This window comes from Acanthisitta chloris, unplaced genomic scaffold (assembly GCF_000695815.1).
Source record: "Acanthisitta chloris isolate BGI_N310 unplaced genomic scaffold, ASM69581v1 scaffold5942, whole genome shotgun sequence".
Taxonomy (NCBI): Eukaryota; Metazoa; Chordata; class Aves; order Passeriformes; family Acanthisittidae; genus Acanthisitta; species Acanthisitta chloris.
The window spans coordinates 42,371-55,067 of NW_008658700.1; the positions used below are offsets into that span (position 1 = coordinate 42,371).

At 40.4% G+C, this 12,697-nt stretch overlaps 1 protein-coding gene across 1 annotated transcript in view; it reads right to left on the reverse strand.

Moving 5' to 3' along the window:
- The window catches only part of TRANK1 (tetratricopeptide repeat and ankyrin repeat containing 1), a gene marked incomplete at both ends in the record, with an annotated part of 28,900 nt that extends 17,292 nt beyond the window's left edge, over nucleotides 1-11,608 (reverse strand). Inside the window, 7 exons of the mRNA XM_009085191.1 lie at nucleotides 543-683; nucleotides 4,007-4,144; nucleotides 4,627-4,826; nucleotides 5,523-8,390; nucleotides 9,834-10,010; nucleotides 10,848-11,099; nucleotides 11,462-11,608. Coding sequence (XP_009083439.1) covers nucleotides 543-683; nucleotides 4,007-4,144; nucleotides 4,627-4,826; nucleotides 5,523-8,390; nucleotides 9,834-10,010; nucleotides 10,848-11,099; nucleotides 11,462-11,608 — 3,923 coding nt within the window. The remainder of the gene's footprint in view (nucleotides 1-542; nucleotides 684-4,006; nucleotides 4,145-4,626; nucleotides 4,827-5,522; nucleotides 8,391-9,833; nucleotides 10,011-10,847; nucleotides 11,100-11,461) is intronic.
- Between the last annotated feature and the right edge of the window lie 1,089 nt (nucleotides 11,609-12,697).

Sequence of the window (12,697 nt, forward strand, 5' to 3'; positions counted from 1 at the left end):
AGCTTCCTTAGATGGTCTGAAATATGATACTCTTCTACAGGGGGCTCGGGGTCTTCATTCTCCCAGCTCCTGCATTTGCCTTTCTTGATCTTGGTGGCACAGCTAGCAGCTACAGGTATGACAGGTTATTTTCCTTCTAATCACTAGAACATATTATTATTCATTTTTTACCATACGATCCTGAAAATATATGACTTACAAAATTCTAAGAAGTTTCCTTAAGTTCAAGGTAGTAACACCAATCAGAAACCAGACTATAGAAATAATAAATACTGACAAGCTGATTTGCTATTTACTTTAACCACAGTTGTTCCATAATATACCTAAAAGTCAATGATACAGGTTTTGTTCTCTTATCAAATTACACTACCTCTTAAAATCTGTATTGTATTATGGTATACAAATGTGAGCAACTACAAAAAAGATAAAGCAATCTTTATAAACATGGAACTACAGGTTGAAAGGATTTAATAAATTTCCCTACTTTTAAGAATTAAGAATTTCATTTGGCCTTCCTATTCTCAATGTTATGAAAAACTCACCTTGTACATTTCTACATTAAAAGGAGTTCTTTTCTGCACACCGGTAGCATCCTCCAAAGGCATTTCCACTAGCAAGTTGTTTCCCACTTGCACATCCGAATCAGGACTATAAGAAGAAATTATCTTCCATTCTTTGCTAGCCTACAATATCAAGAGAATGAGGTTTACTTGTATGCAGCAACCACTATTGCCTACATATGCAAAAGATAAGGTTTGTATGTTGTGACCAATTCATCCCCACAACTGAAGTTGGCGCAGAGGAGATGAGTGGAGATAATATGTTGTGACCAATTCATCCCTACAACTGACGTTGGCGCAGAGGAGATGAGTGGAGATAAAAATTATTTCAGCAAAGAGTGTAAAGAATAATCACCAATTTTCGTTAAGAAAGCTGAACTTCATCTCAACACAACCTTTGTTTGAGGTACCTGTCTGTATCAGGTGGACATCAAGGCACATAAACAACTTTCTCTAAAATAGCTAGTGGAAAGCAACATTTTCCTGAGCCACCCGGAAAAAAAGAAGAGACATGGCCCAGCCCATCAGAGTGTGTAAAAACTGAGCAACAAAAATACCAAATCTGTAAGAGTGTGACAGGCTTGACCTGGTTTCAAGCTACATATTACTTCGCAGAGACTGGGGATGGCCAGCATCATGATGGCAAAGCTAATGGGAATACATATATACTTCTAATGGGAATCACATTTGTATTGTGATTCCGATGTATATTGCCATTGTTAAATTATGTTTGCCTTGGGATTTCAGGATACTGCTGTATCACTCTTCTTAATCCAAATTACATGCAATGCTTAATATATCAAATAAGGAAAAGATGGCATTAAACACAAAAACCTTCTTGTGTGGAGTATATGTTTTCAGCTGAACACCCTGACAGTGGATGGCCCATCTATGAAAACCTTCTTGTGTGGAGTATATGTTGTCAGCTAAACACCCTGACAGTGGATGGCCCATCTATGGAGAAAAGGAGGAAATCAGGTTACCCTCCCCATGGACAAGGGTCAAGCTCTAGTCCTAGGGATGGGGATTCTCCTAGAAATCCCGGACAAGGGTGAAGTTCTAGGGATGGGGATTCTCCTAGAAATCCCTACACCACAACAGGCAAGCTCACTGGGGTGGGTGTGCCAGCTTGAGGCAGGGTGAAAGATAAATGGTGGTGGGATAACACTCAAAAGTTGCAATCTGTCATATTAAAATCTGCTATCTAAGACATGTTGGATAGCTCACAGCCTGTAGGTCAGGATGGGCGGCCACCACGTTTCCTTGACACTACAAGACTGGCAAACTCAGTGAGTTGCAGACCAGCTGGCCCTCAACCCACCAACCTCATCACTGTAGCACCAAGGAGACCCTGCTCCACCTGGAGCAAGAAGGATCCAGAGAAAGAGAGGCAACTCTTTGCTGTCCTTTGGCTGGCACAAGGCAGTTCTCTGAACAGGTACCAGATCAATCACCTTGGCAGAAAAAGGGGATTAACAAGAGGGAAATTTAGCACATCACCTTTGGCATGCAAGGCATCAACAGTGCTTGGGTAAACCATGATATGGTGGAGCCCATAGATAAGACATAGGGGTTGAAGCCATGATGTGGGCCCACTCATATCCCATGCAGGCTTATATTTTCACCCTCATGGTTTCAAGGCAAGATGGATGGTCATTCATGTGATGAATGCATTAAGCTTACTGCGCAACACTATTAATCACTAGTGCTGGTCTGAGCCAGAGGGTGGAATGGCACTAGCCAACATGCCCTCTTGGAAAGAATGCTCAGAGATGAGCAAAGAAAACACTCATGAGGAAAATCTAAAAATGTATGATCAGAGAATACTGGACTCCAACACAGGGGCATGTGAGAAATGTCTATAAATATGCACAGATGTGCTTAACTATAAATTAAGTGGGGCAACAGATCAGTGTTTTGCATTCTCATGTAACAAACCTCATATCCTGATCACACTGTTCTGTGGGTTTCCAATCCCCTACAAAATTAACAATGCTAAAATCATAAGGATATTCTAAGTTATTTTGGTATTTAAATGAAATCTGATTAAACAGTGCCACATTTCCAGCATAAAATGAAAAACCAGTAATAATAAGGCTGAAACAGCTTTTTTACATTCTTAGTTCAGAGCTCTGAGCAACCCAATACAGGTTAACCATCTTCTGTTGGGGAAAAAAATCCAGGAAACCTTTCTTGCAAAATGTATTTTGAAGCTAAGATTGCAATAAAACATAAATCAAAACTTTCCTAAGCCTGTCACAGATTACAACCTCACAAGCAGGTAATGGTATCAGTTTGGTCACAGGTTGCTGTGTTTTGGGGGTTTGGCTTTTTTGCCTTCTAGATTCTTCATTCAAATCTGCTTCCTGAAACAAGACTCTTCTTAAATCTAATTTTCAAGACCAAAAAAGAAAAGAGAACCCAACACTTCACAAAGAGCACACAGCCACATTGCTTGTTTACAACAGTTCACATATTCAGCCTTTCTGAGCTAGAAAACCTCAGGGTAAGCTGCTTTCTTGCTTGCTTGTTTAGCTGCTCAAATCAACTCAATTACTCATGACTCACAGGAACATGAAAGAATTGTATGAAAACAGTTCTCCAGGCCTGACATACATTAGTCTAAGCTAAAATGCTCCACACAACTCAACTCTGTTAAAACTGATTCTGCTAAATTCTGATAAATGGTTTGTTGTTTTTCTGAGTACAACTTGCATCACCAAAAACAAATCAACTTTGAGAAATCTACCATGACAGCCAGTATTACCCTTTCCCCAAACCTCAGTAAGCCAGAGTAAAGGTCATTTCTCTCAAGCTCCTTCCTTCTGTCTTCACCATATAATGTCCACCAACCCCTATGAAGAGTCACTACTAAGCTGCCCTCAGTTTTCTGAGCTAGACCAGAATGAGTTTTCTGGACCTAAGCTGTGGATGGCTACAGAACATGCTCTATCCCCCATTTCAAACACACACAGACACTATTTGATTCCAAACAATTGTTTTAAAATGCTGCATTTATATATAGCAGTGGGGTCTGAAGTGGTTTTTTTTATGACCTGGAACTCTAGTATTATGTAAAGAATATGAGAGGGTGATAGTGTCTCTCCACCAACTGCTCTGACCCAAACAGGTTGCAGCCAGGAAGGACAGCATGTAAGCTAGTGGAGTAGTCTTGGCATGCAGCAGAAGTGTCTATGTGTGTGCGTGTGTGCACTCTTGTGTGTAGCCCAAGGCTCTCCCTTAAATTGTAACAGTCAGCCTGAAGGAAAATGCAGCACAAAGGGAAGATGTACCCAGTTCATAAACGTGTGAGCTCTGTTTTCCACTGTGATAAAACCACTCATCTTCAGAAAAACCAGGGAATCCTTCCCCAGCTGCAATGCCAATTAGATCACATGTATAATTGATCTAAGAGAAAATGCAGAAGATGAGAAAGAATTAAATACCTCTGAATCTGTGAAAAAGTTGTAAAGGAGTACATCATCAAATTCCAAGCCCTTTGCTTCATAAATTGTCAGCACAAGTGCCAAACTAAGTTCCTCAGGTATCTTCTCCTTTGCAGTTTCATTTGCCACCAATACCACCTGCCATAAAATACATTAACAAAAAAACATATTAGGAACAAAAAAAAAAAAAACCAGAAAAAAGGTAGCAGTTGCATAGAGAAAGCAGACAAAAGTGTCACAATAATGCAAGAGCCTTCTAAAACCAGACAACATTTAAGACAGACATTTTAGCACACTCCACAGAAAAGGTCACAAAACTGCCACTAGAAGACTGACAAATGCGTGGTATGTGCAGACAGTTTTAGATCTGGTGTAAGAAAATTTGGAGTTAGAAAGGAATAGGACAGACAATACCTGATACAAAAAAAGAACAGAATGAGCCAGACACGTATTGAGAAGAAATAGAAACCTTTATTATGTTGGTTTCTAAGTTTAAAAAGCGTAATTTATTAGTGAGACAAGGGCTTAAAAAAGAAAGCTGTGGGCAGTCCATACAAAATCATTGTTTAGCAACAGAGCTGGAAGAATCTGCAAAAGCTGTATACCTAAGAAAAGCAAACCTGATGTGCTCCAAATTCAATGGGCTGTGTTTTCCTTTTGTTGCCTCTCAGCAGAATTGCTAGGTCACTAACACTGCAGGACTCCAAGACTGTAGGTTTTGGTCCATCAAAGAGACCACGGTCCTGAGGAAGCCGATCAAAAGATTCAGGGAAAAAATGCTGTAGCAAATCAACCACTCCGGATGCTAAACGGAGGATACCTGCAATAAGCAGAGTACAGATTTTAAACTTCAGGTATTAAGCTGACTGTTTTATACTCTCTTGCAAACACACTTTTAAAAGACTTTGTTAGAATTCTGAAATCAAGAAATAACATGACCAAAAAATAGTCAAAGAGAAAAGTGGTAAAGTCCACTTTACATTTCTGTCATTTTGAGTGGACCTCATACTTGGGCCTCTAAAGATCAGAAAACATTCTGCAAAGGCTTGGCAGCATTCTCACAAAATGAAGGTCATAAATGAGAAACAAGTAAGAACAGCAGAAGTGCCACACCAATGCTGCACAGTCCAGTGGTTTGGGGATGGGACAACAGAAATGGATATGATCACTTGACAAGTTTTCCTTCGAACAAATACAGACAAATTATGCAGTAAGCATAAGTATTAAAAAAATAGGCAGTTTTAAAACATTTATTCTTTTCCAGTTGACATGTCAAAATAGAGAACCCAAATTATGCAGTAAGCGTAAGTATTCAAAAAATAGGCAGTTTTAAAATATTTATTCTCTTCCAGTTGACATGTCAAAATAGAGAACTGATATATTAGAAAAAGCTGGCCATCTGATCTCTTAAAAAAAAATAGGCTGCTTAGAGATGCTTTGAATTGGCCAGTAGAAAATTCCGATCATTAGTGATATCTGAAAAGAGCAAACTCAGATCATAAATTTGTTACTCTACCTGAATGGGACCTGTAGTTCTGGTACAATTGGTATATCCTTTTTGGTTTTCTAACACGCTGCTTCTTGTTCATGGAGTTCTTGCTTGCATAATGAAACAGTGATCTTAGGTCACTAAAACGAAAAGCAACTCCTTTCATTATGCTCTGGGCAGTGTCACCAGTTAGAAACATGGCATTAGGGTCATTGACACATTTCATTAACAGTGCTAGCTCAGCTTGGGTGAAATCCTGTATCTCGTCACCATAAAACTCATGGATGGACCACGGCAGCTCCCCAAGCTTTGAAAGTCTTTGAGACAAATTATACAGCAAATCTTCTTCATCAAAGTAACCTCTCTGTGATCGTATCTGCTGATAAAGACAAAAGAGCTGATATATTTCACTCCTGTCTTCCGTGAAGTTTGGCGATCTCTTTCGGCCTAGCTTTTTGTACTGCTCCTCGGTAAGCTTGCCCCCAAAGCAACTCAGTGCCTCAAAAGAGCCTTTCAGAAATGATTTTATTTCTTTCCAAACCAGTGCTGGATTGTACAAGCTTTTACCTTTTATCATTTTTGGCCATATTTCATTTGCAAATATATTGTAAGTCACAAAAGTCCGAGGATCACTTTCCCTAGAGTATGTATCTGCAGCTCCTCCATCATCACCATGTTCTGCTTCAACATTACAATCTTCATCCTCATCCTGCCAATTTGGTATAACCAAGTCTTCCTGAGGACTCCAACCAACAATGATTCTTTTAAGACTTCCATCTTCATTTCTTGGAAAAAATGGGTCAGGCATGGATGCATCTAGTAACAGCAACAATTGCTTGGAGGTGACAAACAGTGGAAAATTTTCATCTTTAATATCTTGTAGCTTGTGAATATTTGGCTCCAGAGGCTTGAAATGACTGGTTACCTTGGAAGACTTGCTAAGTTCAATGAAATTCTTCTGAACTTCTTGGCACAAAACAGGATTTTTTGTTACAAAGATCTGGTGTAGATGCTCCAGCCTGCTCCGTGTTTCTATGTTACACATTTGGTCTTCTTCAGGGTCATCACATGAATTCATTTCTGCATCAGCTGTGCCCACAGCAACGTTTTCATCCTCACTGTCCTGGTCTTGCTTGTCACTCACCTGCTCCTCACTCGAATCATCACTGTCCTGTTTTAGCTCACTCTCTTCCTGCTCTAAACTAGCATTTTCAACCTCACTGCACTGTCTTTGCTGCCATGTTTGCCTTTCCAGCAGAGGTTCATTTGCCAAAGCGGAATTTTCCCAGTACGAATAGAATTTCTTCCAAAGTCTATACAAGCAGCAAGTCGTCTTCCCTGTCCCACTCCGCCCAATTAAAATGATTGGTTCCATGGGCTTCGGATTGAGATCAATTACCGCGTACTCCAACTCACCAACTCGGAAAGGGTACTCAACAGAAGACTGCACATCATTTATAATGTTAAGAGCCATGTTAGTGCTGAAGCTGTGAAATTTTATTATATTGTATTCTAGTTCTGCTGCACTGGCTGGAGGGAAATACTCAGGTGTGTTACGTTCTTTGGATTTTTCTGCCTCTGGGTCTTCAACATAACAACGTGGAACACGCTTCTGTGCTTTCAGGTTCTGATGTCCTTCGTTTATACCCTTGAGCTTTTTCCTCAAGATGCAGGATAAGCCACGATTGTAGGAAATACATATGTTTTCTAAGGCACGGTTCAGCTTGCAGTGGTCAAGAACAATGGCCCAAATTCTAATTATTTCTGTGTAAACTCTACCCGATTTTTCTGGACGACATTTTGTCTGTTCTGTCTCCATGATCTTTTCTGCACTCTCACTGCAACGAGGAGAGAAGTCAATCGCAAGTTCCCATAGCATTCTTGCACCTTTTCCTAATTTGGCTTCATACAGCTGGATATCAGCTTTCAAGTGTTTCAGTGGCTTCTGAAGGCCCTTAGTCCACTCCCCATTGCCAAGCTGCTTAATTGTCATTATAGTTTTAGTTTTCAGATAATGAGGCACAGCTTTGCTGCCCAAAGTCTTCAGCACTTCAGGAGTACACTCTATTTCCCAGGTCATGTTATCAAACTCCTGCACATATGCCTCAATATCCAGAATCTTCTCCTTCTCTTCCTCTGTTTCTTCCTTCTCTCCACTAGGCAGGGGCATATTAAGTTCTCCTGCTCCCTTCTTTTTCTCACAACCATCCCCTTTTCCTTCAGGATAAACTGTGTTTCCGCAAGGTTGTGAGGCACTTCTCTCCTCCAAATGAGTCTGGGCTGAAGATGGCTTGTGTACCAAAGGATGATCTTTTTTCAGGCTGTCACCCACTTTCAATTGCTGAATTAAAGCTGTGATTGCCTGCACTAGACTTTCCTGCAGCGTTAAGGGGCTGTTTATTCCTTCTGTTTCCTGCTTTGCCAACTCATCTTTTTTTGTCTTTACAGAACATGAGGTTTTTAAATCACTATGTACTGCATTGCCAGTTGCTGTCTTTAATGAGGACCCAGATGAAGAATGCCCTGTGCTCTTTGACTGCGAAATCTCAGAGGCTGGAATGGGCTTAGATGTTTTAACAAACTGCCCTGCTACATCCTGCCGATGCTTCTTTTTCTCCAGTGCAGCATTATTCCAGGCAAGTAGCAGTGGGTCTCTTTTTTTAATTCTATGCCTCACATCTTTCCCTGATTTGTTTTTTATGTTAAAGTTAACATCGAATTTTGCCAATGACTCTGTTATTCTCTTAGTCTGCTTCGAAAATCCTCTCTGAAAGACAATATGCATCACTGTATTTCCATTCTCATCTTGCGTGTTTGGATTAAGATATGGAAAGTCAGAAGCTCTTGAAGCAAAGAGATCAAGTAGATAGTTCAGGATGTTGAAACCAGTGCCATCTAAAACCAGAAGACCAAATAAAAAAAAAATTTACTTTACAAGGCTGCACTGTATGCCAACAGTTTTTAATACTTTTTTTTTCTGAGCTAGAAAATTAAAAGCAATTTGTTTTCAAGAGAAAACAAAATCTACATTTCATGTTTGCAAAACATGTTTATTTGAAACAGCTCAAAACTGAGCTTTCAAATATTCATGGAAAAAATACAATGGCAGCAAAGCTTTAGAAAGCCCTAGTGGTATAATTGTTCCCATAGCATCAGCAATTTCTTTCCTTTTTTCACCTCCAGGTACAGACAGATTTGTTCATCTTCCAACATGAGCCCTGACTGCTGCCCAAGGTATGTTGGTGACTGGTCATCTGGACAAGCAGTAGCTCTGGGTACTGCTCTGGGGTCATTTGGTTCACTTTAATATGCCGCCCAGAAGTAATCTGCTGCAGATAATTTTGCTCTACTAAAATAAGCTGTGGGAAATCCCAATTATTTCCTGATATCTGAAGTCCCTTGAGCAACTTCATACAAAGTAAGATTAGTTACCTCCCTGGGTGAAAAAAGAAAAATTAAAAAGAGATATACTACAGCTTTCTCGATTTCATCCAGATAATATGTGATTTAAACCAGACAATATATGCAAAATATTTCTTTTCCAGCTGCAAAAATCACTGTAAAGAAATTCCACCTAAAAAACTTTACATAGTGAAAAATACTTAAGAGAAGATATTGTAATTGGACTTCTTAATATTTTGATTTAAAATTTATAACTGGCAGTACCTATGCTTTTAATCTCTCTAAAGCAATTAAATTAAATTATTCTGCTTCAAAAATGCATAAATTCAGTATTTTCATTTCTTTTAATCCTTCAACTCAAAAATACATTTTTCCTTAATTTAGAATCAAACCTGACATTGGGGCTTAATCTGATAGTTTATCTTAATTTATTACACTTTTATGTAAGCCCTACAGTTCTTTCACTCACTCCTCCTCCAAACAAAACATTGCTTGATTTACGACTGAAGTAGGAAACATTTCAGATGCCACTGCAGGATTACTTTCAAAGTCTGTTGCCATTGCACTGCCTGTACCTTTGTTTTTCCCTAGATACTTCAAATTTACTTAATTCTCATCTAGTAGTTCCTTTCTAAATCAGCTTGATTAACTAAGATTATATTCATCAAACAGTAACTGACAGAGACACAACAGTTGCCTGATTCCCCCATGCCACCTGATCTGCCATTACCTCTCCTCATAGTCCCAGCCATTGCAACCAGAAAGCCAAACACAGACTGGTGTGTGCCCTCTGGCCTGCAGACTTTGGGGGCTGACTGAGACACAGTCAGACATCCTGATCTGCTGTTCCTGCTAGCACATCAGTAAACAGCAGCAGAAGGGACAGTGGGCTGGACGGGTAATAAATGGGGATGTTTTCAACAGCAGAAGCCTTACCTCTATTATTTAAACAGATGGAAACTGCAGCATGCAAAGGAGTATCTCCTTGTGTAAGGGAGAGGTTTCGAGGATCTGCACCTTTGGTCAGCAGCAAATATACCAGTTCAAAGTAATTATTTTTGAGGCATATTTGGAGTGGTGTTTCAGAGTTGGTTCCAATCCCATCTGGCAGAGCTGGTGTGAAGGACATGAAAATATCAGGGGTTAAATCTCATGCCAAATCTGCTACCTACAGAAAGTTCGAAACAGATGAAGGCAAATGCCAATTGCTGTGCAGCTGATGGTTGTGTCAGCTTTTTACATGCATATGTTATACAGTATTTGACTAATAAAATCTTCAGAATCTCCTCCTACCTCCCATAATGCTGAGTAATCAGTCCTCCTGTTGTGGAAGGAAGACATAAAGGCCAGAACATAGCTTCTTCAAGTCACTAAGTGAAACAAGAAGCCTCCCTGACCACAAAGGCTTCATCAGGACTGTGTGTCCATAATTTAGCTAACATCAAGCTTTAAGATTAAAGGAAAAATGCCAGAGAATAACTAGGAATAACCTCATGGAAAACAAGAAAAATTAGGATATCTACACTAGTTAAAAAAGAAAGACATCTGGTCATGCCTTTGAAATCACTGAAATAGTCAGTTCCCTGCAACATAACAACAGACTGAACCCAAAGGTTGTGGCTTAGTTTTTGCCAGGACAATATTGTGGCAGAAGACCAGAAATTAAGAACCAAAAGAAACTACAAGCAAAGGAGTAACAATAATCTTTAGCCTTTTACCAACTCTGACAGCCAAATTTCATATGATAAACAACTTCCACCCATGTAGCCTTACTAGCTTCCCCATGTCACACACAGTGGATGCAGCCAATGTACTGCACTCCAACAAGCTGCTACACTTATACAGAGCCACAAAAAGCATGTGTTGGTATTTCTGAGACCATGTTGCTCCCAACATGCCAAGGAAAATACTGGATCTTTTATAACACATTAATATTGCACAATTCTTCACCTCCTCGTTCAAGCAAGCATCTTATGAGGTGCACTTGCGTATCTGATCTGTCACACTGCTGGATAATGTTGCCAATGTCAACATCTGAAAGGCTGTAGTTTTTGAAGAGTCCTCCACCTGATGGCTTTTCCCCATCAGTTTTCCCTGCTAGCAGCAGCAAAACTTTATGCCACATTTGTTTCTCCAGCAACTGTTTTATGAAGCTGTTAGCGCAGGCATGGGAGATGTTGCAAACCACCCCTTCAGGGATCTCTGCAAGAGAGTCAAGAGAACATAATTCACTTGAAGCCACATATAAAATCCATCTCACTGTAAACTAATTTCAGAATAATTAACTCATTAAGTTCAAAGTAAAGAACGGCATCTTTCCAGCCTTACGCTGTCAGCCAAGTAAGTTTGAACAGTTTCATGCATCATACTAAGTTTTTGTGCATGTTCCAGTGGTCTAAGTGCAAAAGAAAACAGCAAATATAAGTCAAAGAAGTTTGACTAATATCAGTTGTGGAGGGAGAGGAGGGAAAGGAGGGAGAGGAGCAAAGAGCATATGTTAGCATCAAACACATTTTTCACAGCAATTAGATTTTGTGAAGGGGAGAAATGGGAACTCACTGCACCTTTCACAGCAGACAGCACTTTCAGAAATTGCTTAACTACATCTTCCTTCAATACATTTTTATTATGTGCTCCATTTTCAAACCTGTAGAACTGCTCAAACTGTTCCAGGACATCCAGGAGGGATTCTGTGGCACTTTCATTCTCCCCTGCAAAACATTACAGAAAACTGAAAATCCATTTTCTTGCTAGTATGTTTTCAGGGCAAGACTGTAACGCGTTGCAACTTAGGGCTCTTAAGAAATGCGTAGCGGCAGGTTAAAATCAGATGGCTGAACTCTTACTGTCAATGCCAGTCCTGTGATGGATTTCTGACCCAAAGGATTTTGATACTTTCATCAAATACACTCCTGGATTTGCCTGTGTTGTGGTTTAACCCCAGGCAGCAGCCAAACACCACGCAGCCACTCACATACTCCCCCACCAATGGGATGGGGGAGAGAATCGGAAGGGTAAAAGCTAGGAAAGCTCATGAGTTGAGATAAAGACAATAGAGAAAGCAAAAGCTGCACACACAAGCAAAGCAAAACAAGGAATTAATACACTGCTTCCCATGAGCAGGAGGTGCTCAGCTCAGTCCAGGAGAGCAGGGCCCATCACGCGTAACGATTCCTTGGGAAGACAGACGCCATCACTCCAGATGTCCCCCCTTCCTCCTTCTTCCTCCCACCTTATATACTGAGCAGGATGTCATATGGTATGGAATATCCCTTTGGTCAGTTTGGGCCACCTGTCCTGACTCTGTCTCCTCCCAATCTTCCATGCACCCCTAACTTCCTTGCCAGCTTGTCAGCACAGAAAATGTTAAAGGCTCTGTGCAAACTCTGCTCAGCAATAACAAAAACATCTCTGCATTATCAACCCTGTACCCTGCACAAATCCTAAACATAGCCCCACACTAGCAACTGTGAAGAAAGTTAACTGTACTTCAGCCCAAACCAGCACATTGTGTCCCCCACTACTGCCCCTCCTGGCCTGGAGCCTGGACAGAGTTATTTTTCTTCTTAGTAGCTGGTACAGTGCCCTGCTTTGGATATAGGATGAAGATAATGTTGATAACACGTTTTAGTTGTTGCTGAGCAGTGGTTACCCTAAGACAAGGACTTCTCAGTGTCTCATGCTCTTTCAGTGAGCAGGGACACAAGAAGCTGAAAGGGAGCTCAGCCAGGACAGCTGACCCAAACTGGCCAAAGTGATATTCCATAGCACATAATGTCATGTTCAGTATATAAACTGGG